The sequence below is a fragment of the Cuculus canorus genome, chromosome 11, assembly GCF_017976375.1.
Source record: "Cuculus canorus isolate bCucCan1 chromosome 11, bCucCan1.pri, whole genome shotgun sequence".
Lineage (NCBI taxonomy): Eukaryota > Metazoa > Chordata > Aves > Cuculiformes > Cuculidae > Cuculus > Cuculus canorus.
Window position 1 is genome coordinate 940,339 of NC_071411.1, and position 21,752 is coordinate 962,090.

Consider the following 21,752-nt stretch of genomic DNA (forward strand, 5'->3'; position numbering starts at 1 on the left):
ACCTACCACTGGCTGCAGCGAGGCAGGGACAGCAATAACTGGAAGGAAAAACATTCCAAAGCAAGCATCACATACTGACTTTTGCAACTACAGCTTCTTGGGCACAAGCAGAGGTACCTAAGCCTGCCCAGCTCTAAGGAAACAGCATTCTTTCCAGATAGGTAATTCAGAAGAGATCATCAGGCACTGTCTGGTATTTTAGTGACACTGAGGAGAAATCGAAGTACACAGGAGATCTGGACTGAGAGGAAACCTCATGCTCACCTTGTATACTAGAAAGGAGGTCAAACCCCAAGAGGCTGAACCTGCTGAAAAGGAAATTACGCTCTGGACAACTAGATTTTTCTTTACAAACCTCTCAGCATTCCACACATCCTCCATGGCAGGTGAAGTTGGGTAAGACTAAAATCTCCATGACTGCCATACACTGTTGCACAACTGCAGTTCACTGGCTGTCACAGACACATGTATGACTGAAGGAAAAGAAAACGAGGTAATCTTGAAGAACATTCATGTCAATCCTCAACCCCCCCAAGGAAAGACAGATTAATCTTCTACACTGATAATATGCAAGACTGATTAACTCCAACCAGCCAGTCTCTTAAGTCCTGTCTTCCATCTATTCTTACCATATTGTGGCAAAGAACAACGTTCAGGAGGAAAACAAAGACTGATTATGAGCCTACTTTCAGAATCTCCCGTCCTGCAGTGTGGAAGGAGCTCTCTATCAATCACCAGTTCACCCTCCTCTGACTCCACTTAATCTTCAGAATTCCCTAACGTGCTTGAATTTATACTCCACCCATTCTGACCATAACATCCCAACTTGCATACAAGGATATTGTGGGAGACCGCGCCAAAACACTCAGTAAAGTTAAACTAAATGGCCTCTAGTGCTCCTCCTCATCCACACATCGGATTATTTAATCACAGAAGACCACAAAGTGAGGCAGGCACAACTTAACTTTGGTAAAATCCATGCTGACTGTTCCCAGTCATTCCTGCCCATGCCCAGGAAGGTGTGCCAAAAGAAACTGACAAGGCTGACAAGCCTGTGGGTCACTGGATTGTCCTTTGGGCCTCTTTTGAAAAAAAGTTCAATATCTGCCTTTGTCAAGGGAATCAGAAACAAGCCAGGATCTCAGTGACTTTCCAATGATGACCAAGACTGGCATCACTAAGGCACAGTCTGCTCAGCACCTTTGGGTGCAGCCCAATCAGGTCCCATGGACTTACAGGGCTCAAATTCTTTGAAGTCGTCCTTTACTCTGTTTTCATTCATTTCCAATTGCTGTTTCTCCTTTGAACTCTGCCTCCAAAACCAGGGGCCCAGGAGACCTCACTGCTGAGGACTTAGGCATAAAAAGCACTACATACCTCAAGCAAGTCTGTGCCAACCATCACTCATTCAGCAGAGTCTTTGTTGAGCCTTTTACTGCTGACGCAGAGGTAAGAGCTACCTCATTATTACCAGGAATGTTGTAATAAGCACTGTCCTGAGAGGAAGTAGCTGTTTCCACAATTCAAAGACAAAATGTAGCCTAACACAGCTGAGTTTGTTCTGTCTGTGTTCCAGGTTGCCAAAGAAACCACAGGTCTCTCTGCAGAATCTCAAGCCAACTTGCAGGAGAGTTGCATGAACCCATTTCTAAAAACGTCTGGCAATAAAGCCTCCCTCTCGCTGTCGGCCAGGCTGACTGGCAAAGGGAATTCAGCAAAGGGAAGTCGGCTCTGCAAAGAGCAAACCTTGGCCTTCCTGAAAATCCCCAAGAAGGTTTCATGGTGAAGCTTCTTTTCAGCTTTAATTAAGACGAAAAACCTGAATGACGGAATAAGGAACTAAGATTTTTAGATGTCGACTAGCCAGACTGTTCTAGATATAGAAACAGAGATGCTCCGTATTCTCATTTTTTTCACATGCATAAATACCTCAGTGTATCAAATGGGGGGGGGGGAGCAGCGGGAGAAGACTCAAAGCTGTTCTAATGCTCCCCAGGAGAAAGGAGAGCCAAAGGACACAAAATGCTCACAGCTTAGCTCACTGCTGCAGGCTCCTGGTGCTGAGTGGGCACCTCATCGTGCTGCACTCACAACACTGACACGGCAGTGCCTGCTGCATCTGAAAGCCAGCACTGAACTGTCATGCAAGGAAACAAAAGCACATTTTATGAGACTCCAGAACTCACAAGTCTCCCCTGCCCCCTTCTGGGAACAAGGTGGATTTGAAAACTTCAATATCTATTTCCAGTGATAGAATAGTTTACTTGGGCACAAAACCAAAAGAAAACCAGAAAGAGCCTCTGCCTCGGGCAGGAGGCCCTTCAGCAAAGACTCGGATACTATTAAGTACATCTCCTTCAGCAACAAACAAGACTCAAACTGGATTCTCTTTATCTGTACACTGAAGCCACTGACAGAAACTCATGCCTGCCAGAAAACAGCCTGAGAATTCACTATAGCTCAATCGTTAAGACTAAGCTGATCCATTTCTCAAGTCACAATACAGACGTGCAATGCAGACTCCCTGTCCTTCACCCCTGTTATCTCCACTACTTCCTCAAAATAACACAAAAAGAATAAAAAAGGAAAATACAGCAACTACAGCAAAACTTATGTGATCTGCATTAACTGCTCATAAACCTTCTCTGCCAGTTACGGAAACCACACTCTAAGAAGCTGCTGACCTGAGACCTGACTTAAGCAGGAATCCCTTTACACTGACTTGCCACTCCACGTCACTACCTTGAGATCTTAAACACAAGAGATAAACAGATCTAGTTAGGGCCAGAGAGTGAAAATTCTCCCACTCGCCTCTTCCTCCAACTGCTAGCAAGGGAAACACTGTGCTACGCTTTTTCTGTGTTTTTGCATTCACGGCATTAATAGAAGCACTGCACTTCCCTCTTTCCATCCAGAGCGCAGCCCCACAAAACTCTGCTGCTCAGAACACGTTCAAACACTTTTCCTTTGTCTCTGCTTTTCCTGCGGGCTAAGCAAAGCCCCCGCATGCTGTTCCCATCTGGACAAGGGGAAGGGAATTTCCAAAGGCATGGAGCATGGCTACTGTTCAGCAGCCATTCAGGATCTGCAAGAAGCATTTCTCATTTTGAAGAGACGGACCCTGCAGCAGAGATGCAGCAAATCTGTATCCAAAGAGCACATTGTGAGCAATGACATATTCCGCACTCTCTGCTTCCTTCGCAAAGGCAGCTGGTAAGGAGCAGAAGCTTGCTCCAGTTCTCAGGAAGCAGCACAAATGTTTTGTTTCCCAGGAATCAGGACAATGTCTAGATTTAAACCTATTGAGTCTGAGAGCTACGCATCAAAGCCAAACAAACTTGCCATGAGGAACCACTAAAAGAATCTCTTCTCACCCTTGAGGTCTTTCAGAACTACCATTTAATTTGGTTCGCTGCAAGCTCACTGTAAAACAGCTTTACATTTACTATGATAGGCTGCGGGTTGTGACACCACTCTGATCCATCTCCTCCTCAGATCTATACATTGCCTTTCTCATATGCCTGACAATTAATTATACAGAAATGAATCGTGTTAAATACAGGGATTGCAAGCAATTGGCTCTCAAAGGAACTGAGGACGACAGGATCTCTGCCTTCAGGAACCAAAGCAATGCCCATTTGGTACAACTTGTACCGTTAGAATGACCTTAAGACCCTAACCAGCATGCATGGATGGGCACTACACCCATCTTCTCACTTGTGGCCAGAAACACGCATCTGCTTAACCATGGCGTGGGGCCTGCTTCTGCCTCCTGTCACCGCTGGACCACATCAAAGCAGCATCCTGGCCTGCATAAGTTCTGCCAGAACCGCAGGTGCTGCATTGACAGCAGCTTCCAACAAAGAGACTAATGCTCAGACTTAAAACAGCGTCTGCTTGAGCTCCACCTGCCCCTCTGTGCAATGCAAGGCAGCAGCAAGCTTCACAGCCTGGAGCAGCCCACAATTTTGCTACCCAAGAGGACTTTAATCTCTCATACACAGGCAGATATACCAGGGTGTTGCAGCAGTCAGAACGCATTTTGATAGCGAATAGAGGGCACGTGCATTAGAATTTTGTCTTTCTGAACTACTGTGAAGACAGAACCAGATATAAATTTTGCCTTTTCTGCACAGGGAAGCTCACACCACTTTCATTTGGCAGGCCCTGAGTGGCATTGTGTGGGTTTACCAGACAGCCCAGCTTTTGCCTGAACACTGCTATAACATTAAAAGCCGGGAGAAACACAGCAATTCTTACATCTCTGTGCTGAAGTTTAACAGGCCAAAGGGCTCGGTTGATTTTGTTAAAAGGTTCATTATACAATCATTATCTGAGGCCATCCAAACGGAAAGAAAAGAACTAGGAATAGCTACTGGTCTTGGTGCTTCCACTGAATGTTTTGATGATCTTGGTGAAACCACTCAGTCCTGGTGGATTCCAGCCACTGGCAAAACAGCATTCCAGAAAGGAACAGCAGGACAGTCAAGTAAACTATCCGTATACTGTCTGGAAAAAACTGCAGTTTGGTGATCCCTTTATTTCCCACAATTCCCCTGCACTGCAATTCAACTTTGTCTTACCCAATAAATAAATTCTCCAGGTTTTAAGAACCTGTGTCCTAGTCCATTAATGACTGAACTGAGATTGTTAATACAGACTTAAATTAGGGCACCTCTTCCCAGTGAACGCAGCGCTATGTTTGGCTGAAGAACCAAACCTCTTAGCAACGTTTCTGCTCCAACAGCAGAAGCAGAAAAGCACAATCCAGGAGCACATAAGTTCCACAGAAAGACTTCAGAGAATAAAAGCAAGACTATCCAAACAAACTCACTTCACCTTGGTAAACAAATTCTTGTGCCAAAAGCACAAGGAGCAGCTGTTATCTAGTGGTTTCTTCTGCTAACAGAGCTCTGAGACCCTAATATTAAACAAAACTGGGGCTTTTTTAAGCATCTGAAAAAGGTCAGAGGCAAAGAAATCCAATGTAGAGTACACCAGATCCCTCCAGTGCTCAGGACACAGCTTAATTTATTATATGAGAAAAGGGCACTGCAGGTTGCCCTTCCACATTGAAGGGATACCCATTCTGGAAAAAAACATAGCAAGGTTTGTAGGAACAGGTAAATGCTTTTGTTAGACCAACTGACAGAGGATGCCCCCCTCTCCTGCTGCAACCTCTTCTATTTTTACACTGCTGATGAAAAAAAATAATTCAGCTGGAAAAAACGCAGTTTGGGGCCCTACTTTTCTACCTATTCCTTCTTCCCTTGGAAAAAGTGCTAGTCACAATGAAGGAAAAAGCACTCGCATCACTGTCTGCCTTCTCCATGCCCCCAGCAAAACAAGCTTTATTTCAAATGTGTGCTTTTATCACCGTAACTGTATCTACACTGAGGGATTCCACTGGTGGAGCTGTACTGGGCAGGGATGAACATGCTGATTAACACAGCTGTCCTAGGGACTTGTAGCAGAAATGACCTTATAAGCATGCCCACAGGGAGTTAAAGTCACATAATCACGTTACAAATCCATAACCCACGCCCCCTACTCGATTTTCCTAAGCGGATGACCCTTAAGGGTCAAAGGCAAGAAAATATGAGCTATAACTTCCCCAGCTGACACTCGTTGCAATTTCTTCCTTGAGAAAGTATCTAAGAAAGGTACATTCTCATATACTGCACATACTCGCATACAGTACATTCTCTTGTTAAGTCAAACCACTAAAAAACACAAACCAAACCGCAAATACAGAGAAAAAGGAGGAAAGAAAAATGTGAGTTGCATGCTAGGAAACAAACAAACAAAAAAAATCTCAATGCAGTGGTTGCAAGAAAGTAAAAAGTGCATGGAAAACACAGGGATTAAGGGCAACATTTTGTTATTGAGGGTTTGAACAGCAAAAACAAACATATTTTAGAAGACAGTTCCCTAAATCTAGTACTTAATTGAAGTAAAATACGATATAGTATCTGACGGTCCTCAAAGCTAAGGTAGCAGATTTCGTTTGAAACTAGCTATGACTCTAAAGAGAACTTCATACCAGGGCACTCTCACATCCCTTGTGACATTAAAAAAATACAGTAAGGTGAAACATACATGACACATGGCTCAGGGTCACCGAGGGGATTTTCATCTGGGCCTTTTGTTAACCTGTTACTCTTGTAGAGAACAATATAATCAGCAAGACTCTCAATCACTTGTACTTAAAATCTTAAAGCTGTTAAAACACCTCGGGGTTGTTTTGTGGCTTGCTGTATGCTCTGGAAGGTAAATGGTAAAGAACTAACAGAGACACCCCAGCCACGTGAAGCAGAAGCTACCTTCCCAGAAGGTATGTGAACTGGACAGCTAGGCACAGCTCCGAGCTTGGCAAGATGCTACACGTTTTGAAGGACAAAAAGGGGGAGACTGAGATGAGATCTTAGGAAGAAGTGTTCTCCTGTTCAGGTGGGGAGGCCCTGGCCCAGGCTGCCCAGAGCGGTGGTTGCTGCCCCATCCCTGGAGGGGTTCCAGGCCAGGTTGGATGGGGCTTGCAGCCCCTGATCCAGTGGGAGGTGTCCCTGCCCATGGCAGGGGGTGGAACGTCTTTGAGGTCCCTTCCAACCCAAACTACTGTATGATTCTGTGATCATTTTGCTAGAGCAGGAGCCAGTGCTGCCTTCTAAGCAAGTCTCACACTTACAAGGAATCCAATGTACCTTTGGCTTTGCCAGAAGCAAACTCATAGATGCCAAAGAAGCCATCCCTGAACACAATTCATCCTACTATATTTCTTAAGCTACATCCAAGGGAAAGGGATCTTGAATACTCCATATCTTCATTATTACTTTCCTTATACACTGGCATGTGTGTATATATATATATATATCTTCGAGTACTCTACCACAGCCAGTTCTGTTCTGAAGGTTTGAAACAAGAAACTCCTTTTGTCCAATTCTTCATTTAAAACAAAGCCTATATTTAACCTCCTATTCACTGCAGTAGTTGCAAACAAGTTCTTGTAAACACTGTACAGGTCACAAATTTCCAGTATCTTATCTAAATGCTAAGCTGCTGGAGTAGAGCTCAAATCTCTTTCCAACCGGCTTTCTAGAGCGCTGCTTAGAACAACTGAGGCTGCTGGCTAAGTAATAGAGCTGTGAAGCCAAAGCTAAAAGAAAGTAACTTCTTAAACCTGATCATAACCATTTTGCATAAGGTCACATCTAATCAAAGTAAAATCAGCATATTTGAGATTAATCTCCTTTGCGTTTTATCATGGAGATGTGGGCATACATACAAGTATTTCAGCACAAACTAAGCTTCAGATAGCTTTAACAATCATTTTGGGACAGACTTAAAAGTCTAAAGTCAAAAGGCTTTTCCCTCACCCAGATTTGTGGGATGAAAGAGTCGGCCCCCACAGATCTGACAGATACACTTCTGTGTAATTTCATGTGAAGATTGTGGTTCAAACTGCCTTCCACCAGACAGCAAGTGTTGTGAGGGCCTTCCAAAGCTCCAAGACTCTACCAGTTTCACTCACAGTCCACAACAGTACTCAAAACACCACAAGAGCGCAATTACACCTCACCTTCTGTAAGAGCTCCAACACTCACAGAATCATGGAATGGTTTGGGTTGGAAGGGACCTCAAAGCCCATCCAGTCCCACCCCCTGGCATGGGCAGGGACACCTCCCACTGGATCAGGGGCTCCAAGCCCCATCCAGCCTGGCTTTGAACACCTCCAGGGATGGGGCAGCCACCACTGCTCTGGGCAATCTGTGCCAGCGCCTCAACCCCCTCACAGCAGCAAATTTCTCCCCAAGATCTCATCTCAATCTCCTCTCTTTCAGCATAAAACTGTCCCCCCTCTTCCGATCCCTGCTCTCCCTGATAGAGTCAGTTTTCGTTGAAGTGATTCTCTGGTTTGACTCAGCCACTGACCATGACACAGGACCATGAAGTCCACCAGGCTTCTCTCCCAGATCCTTCCTGCTTTAAATAACTCACTGACATCTGCATTTGCCGGTGCACTGATTTTGGTGCTTGAAGCTGCTTATCTCCTATAGTTAGCTGTAATGAGATCATGACTGCCTCCCCACATGTGCTTAAGCTGCTTAGACAGTACTGTCAAAGGACACAGAACAAACAGCCAGTCCTATCGTCTTGTGCCTTCCTAAGATTTCTAAACTCACTTTTTTAAATGCTTGATAATACTGTGATACCAACAGTGGACAACGCTAATCCTAATTGAAGATCACGTGATATTTTGCATACACCCACTCTGGCAGTTTGAAAAAAAACAGAGAATATGCAGCTCAGCATAGAACTACATGGGACAAAATCAGAAATGTCACAGCAGAATAGGTGAGCTACACAATGGTTCGTCTTTAAAGCTGTGATAAAGACAGAGGAGCATCCCCTGCAGAGGAGGCACCACATCTCTCCTCTCCCAACCCCAGGAAGGCAGCTGTGGAGCTCTGAATCTTCGGTCACTACCTGTTGCACTTCAAACTAGCAAAGACCACTAATCCCACAGGTTAGGGCCTTCCCACCAGGAAAGTGAACTGTGCAACGTAGCCACTATCTAAACACATGGTCTCTCAAGAAAATGAGGTCATTTGAGTCTGCTGGCAAACAGATGCTTGCACCACAGTACTACTACTGAGTCCTATCTTTGGAGATAAAGAACTGGGGTAAAAGGGTATGCTGGACTTTCTTCCAAAGTTAGAACAGCACAGAGCAATCCCTTTCAGCCTGGAAGACCACCAAAGCAGTCTACCACCTTTCAGCAAACCAACCTCAGAATAGAAAGAAAAAGTAAAAAGCAGACAATGATGCAGTTCTGAAATCACTGTGCAAGAGCGTAAGAGTCAGCCTTCAAATCTTGGGAGCTTAGCTCTTTGTAATAAGAACTGACACTGATTTGATTAAAGGTGAACAAACACAGAACAGGCCGTCTGAGCTTTCCACTCAGTTCTACTGCACTCACCTGGGCATTCCTGCAGGATGCCAGGAGCAAGTCAGCCTGGAAGACATAGTATCGAAACAAGTCATGAAGTGCTAAATTAGCTTCTATTTAGATCTTTACTGGCTCACCAATTCACAATGTTTGAGAGCACACTTTCCCTCAAGCCTGGAACCGAAATTCAGAGTGAGGTCCTTTCAGAATGCAAACTCATTCCCCTACACTCTGACAGCTGCTGTTCCCCAAACACACCCCTAGGGCTGTGGGGATCAGAGTCCCAGCTGCCTCCTCCATCCCTCAGCCAGACTACCAACTAGTGCGCAGAGCAAGACAGGGAGCATGCCCGTTTGGCATCTGGCCTAGTTCACAAGACACTGATGGGTGGCCATGAAAAAAGGCTGAAGAACAGTATTTTAAGCAGTGGCAGCTGAGCAGGCACTGCTGCAGGCCCTAATGCAAGGAAGGCAGCATTCAACAAAGCAGCAGGACAGCTGGTAGAGGAGATAACCTTCCTGACTACAAAAGCCAAATCACAGACAGCTTATCTATCAGAGCTCACAAACACGTTCAGTAACATCCTCCCAGGACAGGCATGCTACATCTCAGAACCTTTTTTACTGCTTTGATCAGATTTGGTTGACATAGATCTTCTACTAATATAATTATGACAGCTACATCCATATTGTTTTTGAACAGAAATATCAATGTTACCTAGTTGTTACAGCTGACATCCTTAAACACTACAGAGACGCACTCGATAATAGCAAAGCTTATTCTTTTACTCCCAAAGAAGGGGATAAAATCATTTGTTGTGAATGAAACTGAGCACATACTGGCAGGGGTGGTAGAAAATTAAAGAAAGCTTAAAGCCGCTTGTCTTTTATACACACTTAATGCCACTCAGAACACATACAGACAAGCCTAGAAGAACAAATGAAGGCAAATGACTTGCACCTTAATGCTGTCTGCAGAGCAGTTTGCACTGGTTGGGACTATACAGAAGCACAGGCACTCCAACACACTGCTGAAGAGAACTGCATCCATTAGGAAGCACATCTGCCAAGAGAGCACGCTGGGAAAGCAAAAAATAACAGCTGCTGCCACAACAGAACCACACAGGCCCGGCATATAGGCGATGCCTGCAAAACAGAAACTAAGCAGCCATGCACAAACACTTCCTCTTCCTCCTCCGCTGCCGTTAGGACAGCAGCAACAAATCTGAGATGAAACACTTGCCAGCACCCTGCTCTGCATTCCTGCCATGCCAGGAGTATAAAAGAGAGGTTGCTCCTCCATACACCTGAAGGGTTCCTGCAGTTTACAGCAAGCAATACAAATACATGCTTCTTGCAGAGGCTTCTGTCATGTTTTCTTCTTTTTCTCTCCTCTTCCCTAGCTCACAGCAGACCCCTCGTATTTAGGCCTGGCTTTGACATGTTTCTTCTTCAAGGCTGAGGAGTCAGAAGTAAAAGCAGTTGCAGTTGTTCCTGGGTAAGTTGCATTACATTAACAAGCAAGCGCAGAGCAGCCACATACAAACCCTGCAAGCCAGGTTCAGATGTAAACCCTGCCAGGCACAAAAGCAGATGGTACAATGCTGTAAAATGTGAGAGGAAATCAGCCATGCTGCAGGTTTCTGAGACTATAAATCCCAGCATCAACACTCAACCGTGATGCACGTTTGAAACACGTTACAAGCTAATTCCCAATGCGCACACTGGGTGAACATGATGGCAACAAGTGAAGTGCCTGGGTTACAACACAATACCTGAGTGATGGCCCAAACAAGGCCTCCGTCAGAACTTCTATGGCTTCGGTATCTGCATTTCAAACACAGAAGGAAGAAATGTACCTCCTCTAGAACACAGGCTGCCAATATTAGCTTCAAACTGACCACGCAAGTTTCTTGTTCCAACGGGAAGCACAAGATGGTGCCACCCCAGCACGCCCATCAGAACTCACCAGATCCACAACAACCTTCAGGCACAGAGAAATCAATCAAAAACTGAAATCTAAGATGAGAAGTGATCAAACCTTTCCACAAACGTGTGGCGATCCAAAGAGACTGTGTCCTGTAAGCAGGTGGGTCCAGAAACAGCTCCAAGCTTCTCCTCACCTCACACCAGACAAGCTCAGCAAGGTCACATTGACAGAGTGAGAATTCTACCTGAAATGAATAAGCTCCATTTGTGGGGGAGGGAAGGAGAGAAGAAATGAACCAGGCAGCTCAGAGGGGATGAGAACAGCGTGATTAAGAAGAAAATGTAATGCTTGCTCAGAAGGCTAATTAACTGATTAAGAATGCAGGTACTACTTCAGCCTGGGCATTTTTTGACCTCTGAGTTCTCTCCAGTCTAACCTTGACTTCTCACAACGCGCAGTGTTATACAGAACCATCTGCAAGTCAGTTCCCTTGCCCAATCTGCCATGAGAGATCCCAAAGCACACCTGATTTTGCTTTCTAGACTATTCTAATACGATGAACATGCCCAGTACCGTCAACCTGACAAGGAAGCACACAATGATGTGACTCACAAAAGTAGCAGGAAAGAAGCGTCCGTATTATTGTTCTATTTAATTTTTAAATAGAGGTATGTATTTGAAAATTATATTTTTATATAACTAAATAAAAGCCCTTTGTGGCACTGTTCCACAGTGCAGATTACCCTGAATAAAAGTAAGACTTCATTCCACCACCAGTCCTATGTTCCCACCATTGCACCACCAAATTCCATTAAGCTGAGGAGGAAAAAAAAAGTCAGTTTTATCAGTTCATGAGTCAGGGAGCTCCAATTCCCACCCACACAAACACTCGAGCTGGCACCAGGGACGGGGTAAGACCCTATCGTCGGCTGTAGTCTGTACTTACATGAACTTAAAGCGACCGTGAAGCTACACACGGGAAGTGGACCAACACCCTGGTGACTGATCCTAGAAACCGTCCCCTTTCTCATCTCAACAAAAAATTGCACTCACTTGCTTTTTCTATGCAAGAAGCACAATAAACTGCCTGTTTGGCAACCAGAGTAGAAAATTACCCAGAGAAGGCACACACAATTCAGAAGAGGGCCCTGCTGGCATATCCTACCCTCTCCACCCCATGGACACCTGAGATTCCTATGGTCCTGACTTCGTACACATCAGCTTTCCCCTTGGGGAGCCAAGGATCACCTCCCCTGCTCTCCTAAAAGTCCTTATTGGACAGTAAACAAAGGCAACACCAGGAGAAGGACACTGCAGATATGCGTAATACGTGGATTTAAACCACCACAGCTCAGGTTGTTCATCCACGCATCTGGAAATGGTTGTGCTGAAACAGCTGTCGAGGGTAAGAAACACTAATGCTATCATAAGAAGAATTACCATTAGGACAACTTGGAAAACTGACAAAACAAGAGATTTTACCCAGCTGAAACAGCAACCCAATGTTATCTTGCTACATACAGATTTCACACTTGATCTTTTCAAAGCGTACCACTTTCCTTCCAGCTCCAAAACAAAGCACTTACCTCAGGTTCAGCTCTAAATGAACCTGGCCACAGAAAATTACTCCTCACTCTTGGGAACAAGGAATTGTTGCACAGGATGAGGATGTCCCTAACAGATTTATTTAGGGTTATAGCGACAGCATCTAGTAACTTATATCTACTTCTAAACCACTTCCAAGCTCCTGACAGTTTCTGCAGAAAGGAAGTCAGTCTTAGTTCAGTGACACGTAATAAGGATTCAGGATTTTTCTCCATTAGAAACCAGACGTACACACATACATGGGCTGCAGGCGACAGCTCAATACAGAGACCTCTGTAAGACATTACAGCAGATCATTCTGTGAGACAAGCTACCACCCCAGTTTACAAATAGGCCTCTTGACTATAGAAATAGCACACTGAGAATGAACGGAGCCCCAAGCCCACACCATTCCTGCACCATTCAGTGCTCTGTTAGCAAAGGGCACTCTTGGAATTCAGCTTTGGAGACTCTAAATACTAAGATAAGCCAAGTGAACCTGAAGGGAGGAAAAGCAGATGGAGCACAAACAGAGCAAGACAGGCCGAACTGAGAAAGGTAACATGTACTAAAGCAAATTGCTGGGGAGAGAAATGGGGGCCTTACTGGTGCAGAACTTTAAGATGGAAGGACATCGAGCCTGGCAACAGTTTACACCCAGAGCAGCTGAAAACCAACCAGGACTTGGTACCACTTCTCCTAATCCAAGACCTACTTGCAAACCTCAGGGACTACCAGGCATCTTACCGCAACCACTAGGGCGGGCAGCTCTCTGGAGCCTACTTGCACCCCCTCCTCTGCCGGGCTAGCAGCGTGGTGGGACACAGCAAGGACCCCCAACCCCAGCACCCTCCTCACCGTGTTGGTTTCGCGTCACTGCCGGGAGCTCCTTGCTGGGTGGCTGCTGCTCCTGTGGAAAGGAAGAGTACAGAGGGAGGAGAGGCTCAATCAGCTTCCCGGACAGGGCCCTGCTGTGCCCACAGCCCTGCCATGTCCCAGCCGTGCCTCGAACAGGAACACCCAACTCTCACACCCTGCTCTAAAGTCCCCACTCGTGGGACCTCACCTGGCACCCCACTGGGCTAGGGCCACGCTAGGCTCCCCTTGTCCCCCACTCACAAGACCAGGCTCAGGTCCCCCCCCTTTCCCTCCTCATGGGGCTCCCACTGACCACCTCACGGACCTGGCTCTCCTCGTCACCCCGGACAGGCTGCACGCCCCCCTTTCCCCTCAGGCGGCCGTGCCGGTCTCTGCCAGTCCCCTCCTCACGGAGCTGTGCCTCTCCCTGTCCCCACATCATATAGCCGTGCTGGTCTCCCCCGGGGCTCCTCCCATGCCCGGCCCCCTGCCGAGCTCCGCTCCCCCGTTCCCCCTCGCAGGCCGCTCCCGGTGTCCCCCCCGCCCCGGCTCCTCCGGGGCCGCGCCGTACCCGGCCCCCCTCGGCTCCGCTCCCTCACCGGGGCCGGCCCTGCCTGCCCAGCCGGGGCTGGCGACGACGCGCCCGCCGCCGCCGCCCGCTCCCCGCCGTTGGAATCAACAAGAAGATGGCGGCGCCCGGGGGAGCGGGGCCCGGCGCTCGCCGTCATAGTAACCGCGCCGTCCAAGCCCCGCCCCCTCGCCACCCGCACCAATCGGAGGCGGAGCCCCACCCACTAGGGTGTGCTCGAGGTTCTGATTGGCTGATCCTGCCGTCACTCACCCGAGGGGAAGCCCCGCCCCTTCCCTGCCTCCGCGCGCCCGCTCACGTTAGGCACACGTGACGCCCTCCGGAGCCCCGCCCCCTCGCGGCTCCCTATTTCTCATTGGCTGCGCTCGGGGCAGTGCTCGGCCAATGGGAGCGCCGAGGGCGGGGCCGGGGCGGTGCGCGGGAAGGGGCGCGCGGGAGCGGGGCGGAGCCAGGGCGGCCCCCCGGGGCTCGGGGGCGCCTCGGAGCGGCGCGGGGAGGGGCTCACGTGCCGATCTCGTGCAGTAAAGCTGTAACGCCTGATCGGCTCAGGGACCCCTGGCGGAGCGTTACAGCCCGTCTTCGCTGTGAAATGTCACTCTGAGGTCTCCTCGGAGCCTTCTCCGGGCTGAACAACCCCAACTCTCTCAGCCTGTCCTCGTACCGGGGGTGCTCCAGCCCTCGGATCATCCTTGTAGCCTCCTCTGGACCCGCTCCAACGGCTCCATCCCCTTCTTATGTTGAGGGTCCAGAACTGGACACAATTCATCTCTTCCCTTATCCCATCAGCGCCTCCTTTCCCTGGGAGCTGCCAGGGGGACATTCCCTACCTGTTCCCCAAATCAGTCTCTTCCCTTATCCCATCGATACTTCATTTCCCTGGGAGCTGCCAGGGACCTGGCCCTACTCCCCAGATTCATCTCTTTCCTAATCCCCTCAGTGCTTCCTTGCCCTGGGAGCTGCCACGGGATGTTCCCACCCACTCCCCAGATTCAGCTCTCCCCTTATCCCATCAGCGCTTCCTTTCCCTGGGAGCTGCCAGGGACTCATCCCTTTCTGCTCCTTTGAAATTCAAACACCTGGCTTCCCACCTCCCTGCTCTGACTCCTTCAAAGCGCTCCGGTCCATTCACCAGGCCCTGCAAACAATCCCGCAGCACCCGCCGCTTCCCCATGCCCGTGCTAATCCACTTTTCTTCTTCACCAGGAAACCTGGCCCCTCCGCCAGCCAGCTGCTCATCCCACCTGCTGGCGCCTGTGCTCCAGACACGGAGGGCTCAGCAGGGATGTGGGATACGGGGCAAAAGTTTCTTGAAATTACTCATAATTCAGGGTATTTTTCCTCTGCAGGGGGTTGCCCCGGCTGGGTCACATCCAGGGGCTACAGAGCCGCTGCTGTGAGCGGAGCAGACCCTGCCAAAGCCCTTGGCACATTTTACGCAGTGCCAGCCCCTGCCTGGAGCCGGTGCTGCCGTAACCACCAAGTGGTGCTGGGATGTGGCACCCCGGTCCCCGGCTCGTGCCCACCACCACAGGACAGCCACCGCAGGGCTGCTTGGCCCCGGTGCTCCCCACAGCCATCACGGCAGCGGGGGCAATTTCTGCCACCATTTATTGGGTCCACACTAGCCGCGGCAGCTGTGGGCAGCGAGTTCAGCCACAGAGGAGGGATTCTCTCCCCCTCCCAGGAGAGAGAATCCTGAGAGCCATGCTGGGTTTCTGCCAGCATGTTGGAATTTTCCCTCGCTGGGTCAAGCTGCTCAGATCCAGCGCCGTGCCCCGGTCACGCTGTTGAAGAGATAGTCCCTGCCGGTGCCTGAGAAGGGGCACAGCGCTCAGCACCTGCCCTGCGGGTGCTGCCTGGGCATTGCTGCCTGGTGCCCATCTCCTCCGTCCCCCAGACCCCTCTGCCTTGGGGAACGCAGCCCGAGGCCGCAGGGGATGTGGGACAGGGCACTCACACGGGTCCTGAGCACGGCCGTCGAACTGCCCCTGCACGAAGAGGAGACAGAAGTGGTGCTGGGTGCTTCCCGTGCCCCCAGCAAGGCACTTGCTGCATGGCACACACTTACCAGGCTGTCGATGGGGGCATGGCCCCACTTCTCCTCGCTGCCTCTCTGCTCCACCGTGTCCTGGGAGCTGCCGAGGGGCCAAGGAGAGGGCATGCTGCCAGTGACAGGCCCCCAGCCTCGACCCCAAGGGGTTCTGCCAGGAGTGGGACACCAGCCAGGCTTTGCGCTGCCAGCTGTGCCCCATCGGACCTGTCACCCCGACTGATTTCAGCCTACCTGACTGTCCTTTCACCCAGCCCGCGTGGCCCTGCAGCGTGGCCCTGGGTGCCGAAGGGGACTGAAGCAGGGGCTGTCCTCCCCCAAGCACCACTACCTTCCAGAGATGCCCCAGAGCATCAAGCCCGTCTGCCAGTATCCCAGCTTGTTCCCCACCGTTGTGCACAGAGGATGCTGTGCTGGAGGAGCTGCAGCCCTGGAGCCTCTTGCAGCCAGCGCTGCCCACAGGGGCTGAGTCCAAGTCTTCTCCCTTTCCTGGTCACTACAGCCTCAGTGACACCAAGCACCGCGTCCAAGCACCAAGCACCGCCTCACCAAGGAGCGTGGATCCAGCCATGCATCGCCCTGGGGCAGTTACGCTGCCGGAGGTGGTTGTTCCCCTGCCCGCAGGCCTGCGTGCCTCCTCCTCGCCATGCAGACCAGGCTGGGCCGCCTCCAGTGCTTTCCTGGACTCTCTCGCCTGCTGCCTCTCCCCCCTGGTTCATCCTCCCAGGGGTGTGCAGCCTACTCAGCTCCTCCTGAAATGCCTTCCCTGGCAAACCAGGGCTCACCCACTGAACCGCAGCAGCCCCAGCACCAGGATCGAGCCCCGCGGCACACAGCAGCGCCAGCGCTGTGCCATCCGGCCCTGCCCACCACAGAGTTTCTACCCCAACCCCGTCACCGACATGGCTGTCCCCCAGTCAAACCCCCATCTCTGCACTCACGGCTCCCGTCAGTGCTGCTCCCTCACCCCGGCACAGTGACCCACGGGCCACAGCCAGACGCGGGGTACATTAAACACCCGCCATGTGCTGTGTCTCCTTGGCTGCCTTCGAGGGCACTGCGGGAGCCAACACGCAGTGGCTCCCTTTCCTGCCAATACCACAGCCCCGGCCACCGAATACCCACCTTTTCACCAGGAGCAGTTTGCTGCGGTCTCGGTTGCTGCAGGAGGAGCAGAAGGCAGCTGTGAGCCCTTAGCCTTGCTCGCCATGCCGTGCCATGCCGTGGGGCTGGGGCTCACCAATACAGCAGGTTCCGTGCCAAGCAGCCCAGGGCAGCCAGCAGCAGCGCACAGGAGATGGTCAGCACGGCCACAAACCAGGCCGGTGGGTGCCACACCGCCTCCGTCCGCACGATGATCCGCATCTCGCTCTGTGGTGTCTGCAGAGGGGCGGGGTGAGGGGGGCATGCGAGGGCTGACAGACCCCAGAGCACCAGCTGGCCAGCAGGCCCTGCTCACCGTGTGCCGGGCAGTGGTGCTGGGTGGCACCGGGGTGCTCCGGGGGGTGACGTGCACCACCAGTGCCACCACGGTGCTGCGGCGGCGAGCGCTGGGGCTGCCCCACACTTCCACCAGCAGCACATAGGTGCGGGGCTCAGCGAGGTCATCAGGGATGTAGAAGAGAGTGTTTCCCTCCAGACGAAAGCGCCCGTCCTCGTTGCCTGGACGAGAGGGTCTGCTCAGTGCCGCACCGCGGTGAGGGGCTGAGTCAGGCTGTAGCTTGACTGCTCCTCACCGCCAGTGATGGCGTACACCAGCGTGACGCTATCGGGGCTGCCCTGGCACGCCAGGCGGGTGACAGGCTGTCGGCTGCCCAACCCGGCCGTGATCCGCAGCTCCTGCACCTCGGGAGTGCACACCAATACTGGGTCCGGCACGGCCTGCCGGGAGTGGGGAGAAGCAGCATGGTACCCCTGGTGCATGAACGCACCGCGGTTCACCCACCCGGCTTGCACCCACACCTGCAGGCGCACGGCCACGTCGCACAGGCTGCTCCACCGCTTTGCTGGGTTCAGGTCGTTGCGGGTGTCCCTCAGCCGCACCACCAGCCTGTAGCTCTTCTGGCGCTGGGAGTCCAGGGGTCCCACCACGCGGAGCTCACCTGGGGGGCAGCGCGAGCTGCTGAGCGCCCGGGGGTGCTGCGGGGGCTGGGGAAGGAGCCGGGCTCTCACCGGTGTGCGTGTCGATGGAGAAGGGCTGCGAGGGTCCAGGGACCCCCTCCAGGCTGTACTCCAGGCTATCCGGTGGGTAGTCGCGGTCGGTGCCGGCCACACGCCCCACGGCACTCCCAAAAGGCGCCGTCTCCAGCACGGTGAAGATGGCACCGTTGGGGCACGTCGGTGTGAATTCATTGACGGGAGTCACCGTCACGAGCACGGGCACATGGGCTGTGTGGCACACGGCGGCTCAGCTGCGCTGGCACCACCCCGCAGCCCACAGCGGCTGGGTGAGAGGGACACGGGGACGGTGGTGCCACCCATGGGGTGGCATCCCTGGGGCAGTGGGGGTGGAACGTTTCCTTTGCAACCTGCCAGTATAGGGGTTGGGAAGGGGCTTTTCCTGCCTCCCCTGTTGCACCCCCAGGGGCGCAGGCACTCACTGCTCCGCAGGGGCTGCTCTCCCGCTGTCACCACGATGGTGGCTGTGAACTGGAAGCCCACAGAGGCCGCAGCCTCTGAGTCATAGTCCAGGGTGGTGTTGACCTGCCAAGCCAGGGCAGGGGAGTAAGGCAGAGCGGGGCTCTCCCACATAGCCAAGGTGTCCTATAAAATCTGGCTTGCCCCACAAAGCCAGGGCACCCCACAAAGCTGTGATGCCTGGGCAGCAGGAGGGAGCGAGGGGACCTGAGCCCCAGCCCAGGGGGCAGAGTTGGACCCCCGTCCTGCTGCTCCTGGGCACTGCCCATGGCCATGCCCACCTGCAGCTGCGGCCCCTCCATGCGGAAGAGGAAGCGAGAGGCGAGGGGCTCCTCAAGGGTGTAGCGCAGGGACCCCTCATCACCAGCGGGGTCGGTGCACCTCAGTGTCATGAGGGTGCTGCCGGGGGACACTGTCTCGGACACCTGGGACCTGTGGCAGGGTGGCCACCGGCTCAGCTCCCGTTACCCATGTCCCAGGCATGGCAGAGCATTCCCACTCCCCCCGAACCATACACGTAGATGGCTGGGACACAGCTCGGCGCGCGCCGGTCCATCCCCTGCACGGTGATGTTCAGCGTGGCAGTGGCGTGGTCGGCAGGGTGCAGCGCATTGTAAGCCCGGACGAGGAGGTGTGTGTGGGCCACCTCTAGCCGGCGGGTGCTGCGGATCTCGCCCGTCACTGCAGGAGATGGCACGGCCCTCGCTGGGCATCATGATGGGGACGGGGTGGCCCTGGGGACCCCCTGCCACCGCACTCACCCTCGTCAATGGTGAAGAGCGCAGGTGCCGTGGGAGCCAGGATAGCGTAGCGGACGTCATTGCCGCTGGCATGGACTTGCGTGACCACCTCCAAGGGACCGATGCCCTCCGGCACTGTCACAGACCTCTGCAGCTCGCTGTGGCACAGGCAGGCAGTGTGGCACAGCCCGGTGCCACCAGCACTCCCCGCCCAGCCCAGCCCCACTCACGGGAAGGTGACACGGGGACGGCGCGGTGGCAGCACCTCCACCGTCACAGCTCCACTGCAGTTGTGCCCGAGACGGTCCATCACCTCGATCTCCAGCCTGAAGGCCTGCATGGCAGCACCGGGGCGACCGTGGGACAGCCCCAAGTGGCACCGGCGACAGGGAACAGGACAGACACGGGTGGGGACACAGGCAGGGATGGGGATTAGGGTAGCAACAGGGACAAGGAGAGGATGAGGGGGGGACAGGAACAGGAAAGGGGATGGGAACAGGGACCCACCTGGTTGTCCTCACTGCGGTCGAAGCCGCCGGCTGGCGCCAGAACCAGGCCCTGGTGTGTGAGCGTGAGCGGAGTGTTGTGGTTTCGGAGCCTGAACTGCTGACAGGCAGAGGGTGGGAGAAGGGAGGGAATCCCTGTTCCTCCCTGCACCTGAGGTCCCACCATCCCCACGGATGCTCCCGCTTGCACGGGCTGCGGGCACATTGGACAGCTGGCACTCACCCTCAGCCCGCCGAGCAGCTGCGGCAGCACCGCATACAGGGGCATCCGGGGCGCCACGTCCGCCAGCACCTGCACTACGTCACCCTCTGCGGCACAGCATGGCCGTGGGAGCCCAGTGCCGGTGGCACCCGTGGCCCCCTCTGCTTGCGCCCCCGACTCCTACCCGCGCCCCCGACTCCTACCCGCGCTGGCAAAGGGGGCGTCACAGGGCAGCACCTGTCCCGCTGTCACCTGGACAAAGAGTGTCTTTTCCACAACGCCCTCACCGGGACAAGCGGCCCGCAGGGTTACGTTGTACTGGTTGACCAGGTGGGCATCGAGCTGTGCACCCGCACGCAGCGTCACCTGCCGTGGGGACAAGATGCTTAGCGCGGCGCCCGTGGGCTCCTGCCCTGCTGCCTGTCCCCCAAGACGCACCTCTGCCAGAAATGTGGCAGCGGCCGTGGGGTCAGCGCTGACCGCAACGGGGTTGAAGGGGTGGCCGGGCTCAGTGCTGTGCAGGGTGACATCAGGGCTGCTGCTTGCGTTGGTGCAGGACACGGTCACCTCGGCCACACGGCTGCCTGGCTCTGCGTCCTCGCTCAGGGCCACCACGCGTGGCAGGTCAGGCAGGGCTGGTGGGAGATGCCAGGGACCAATGGCTCACACCCAGCCAGCATCAGCGATGGCTCGCCCGGCTGTGCTGAGGGAGTACGTCTCCTGCACCCAGGCACACGTGGGCATGGTCTCCCTGCCGGGCACGGCACAGCCCAGAGCGCCGCACTCTTACCTGCTGCTCTGACCAAAGTCCCTGCAAAGAGGAGAGTGTCACCTCAGCCTGCAAAATGTGTCCCAGCAATGCCCTCGGGAGGCCCCAGAGGTGCCCCCATGATGCTCCAGATGTGCCCCAGTGGTGCCTGGATATGATATGCTCCAACAATATCCCCCAAATGCCTCAGGAATGGTTCAGTGATGCTTTGGCAATCCCCAGCAAAGCCCCCAAGATGCCCCAGTAATGCCTTAGCGATCCCCAGTGATGCCTCTGAGATTCCCAATGATGTCCCAAAGATGCCCCCATGATGCCTCGGCAATTCCCAGTGATGCTCCCTCCCTGCCTGAATCCATCCAGGCAGCCACCGGCCCCTCTGCCCACGCTGGCATTCACCCCAGGCACATGGGGACAACCATGGGGAGCCTGTCCCCCTCCTCTCGGTCCCCGACCCGAGGTCTGGCAAAGGGTACCCCCAACGCTGTGAGCCTAAATTGCCTACCTGGGGCACGGAGGCTGAGGAGAAGGAGGAGGAAGGTGAGGCGTCTGTGCATGCCCATGGCTTGCTGTCTGTTTGAGACAAGCTGGAGCTCGTTGCCAGGGTGTCAGGCACACCCCGGCCCAGCGTCACGCTGCCATGCGCAGCTGCCAGCCCAGCCGCGGGGCAGGGACAGGGCACGGCCCCGGTGACCCCGGCTCCCGCTCACTCCCTCTCGCCAAGCCCTGGGTGCCAGCCCTGGCCGGCGTGGGCAGGCAGGCAGCGATGCTCCGCAGTGTCTGCTGCTGCCCTGATGTGCAGGGTGCTGGGGAGCCGGGACAATTAGCTGGGAGGTAATTTTTGGCCGCGTTCTCCTTCATTTGCAAACCAGAGTCGCTTTGCCAGCAGTTCCCATTAAGCGCTATTAGCTCCAATTAATAAGAGCTGGCACAGCCCCTGTGAC

The 21,752-nt window shown here is 53.2% G+C and overlaps 2 protein-coding genes across 10 annotated transcripts in view; both read right to left on the reverse strand.

Annotated features, from left to right (window-relative positions):
• IP6K1 (inositol hexakisphosphate kinase 1) overlaps window positions 1–14,055 on the reverse strand; it is a 31,377-nt gene extending 17,322 nt beyond the window's left edge. Inside the window, exons 1-4 of one of the 5 annotated variants that reach the window (XM_054076304.1) lie at window positions 13,918–14,055; window positions 13,319–13,370; window positions 10,988–11,120; window positions 10,722–10,773 (exon numbers count right to left, since the gene is read on the reverse strand). The gene's annotated coding sequence lies outside the window, so the exon portion shown is untranslated. Of the gene's footprint in view, window positions 1–8,977; window positions 9,014–10,721; window positions 10,774–10,987; window positions 11,121–13,207; window positions 13,371–13,889 lie in introns of those variants that run through there. The other 4 variants (XM_054076302.1, XM_054076300.1, XM_054076301.1 and 1 more) reach the window with 4 other exon arrangements.
• A 1,357-nt stretch (window positions 14,056–15,412) lies between these two features.
• On the reverse strand, window positions 15,413–21,425 carry CDHR4 (cadherin related family member 4). Of its 5 annotated transcripts, XM_054076936.1 has the most exons (20): window positions 21,314–21,425; window positions 20,833–20,853; window positions 20,481–20,677; window positions 20,246–20,408; window positions 20,064–20,149; window positions 19,842–19,937; window positions 19,565–19,668; window positions 19,356–19,492; window positions 19,110–19,275; window positions 18,876–19,026; window positions 18,558–18,660; window positions 18,130–18,345; window positions 17,920–18,059; window positions 17,694–17,838; window positions 17,417–17,619; window positions 17,198–17,337; window positions 17,083–17,118; window positions 15,976–16,042; window positions 15,865–15,895; window positions 15,413–15,719 (listed from the first exon to the last, which is right to left on the reverse strand). In XM_054076936.1, exons 1-20 carry the CDS (start codon window positions 21,369–21,371, stop codon window positions 15,664–15,666), a joined length of 2,316 nt encoding a protein of 771 aa, XP_053932911.1. In that variant the 5' UTR covers window positions 21,372–21,425; the 3' UTR covers window positions 15,413–15,663. The 5 variants fall into 5 exon arrangements, with proteins under 5 accessions (XP_053932911.1, XP_053932908.1, XP_053932910.1 ...); XM_054076933.1 differs by having other exon boundaries at window positions 17,694–18,059; window positions 19,842–20,149; XM_054076935.1 differs by having other exon boundaries at window positions 17,694–18,059; window positions 20,246–20,677.
• Window positions 21,426–21,752: the final 327 nt, after the last annotated feature.

Bases quoted from the DNA above. Each gene is read 5' to 3' on its own strand.
- CDHR4 (XM_054076930.1), bottom strand. From the start codon at position 21,371: ATGGGCATGCACAGACGCCTCACCTTCCTCCTCCTTCTCCTCAGCCTC. The intron at 20,678-20,832 runs GTAAGAGTGCGG...ATCTCCCACCAG, and splicing joins GACTTTGGTCAGAGCAGCAG to CCCTGCCTGACCTGCCACGC. The intron at 15,720-15,864 runs GTGAGTGCCCTG...GCCCCTTCTCAG, and splicing joins CGGCCGTGCTCAGGACCCGT to GCACCGGCAGGGACTATCTC.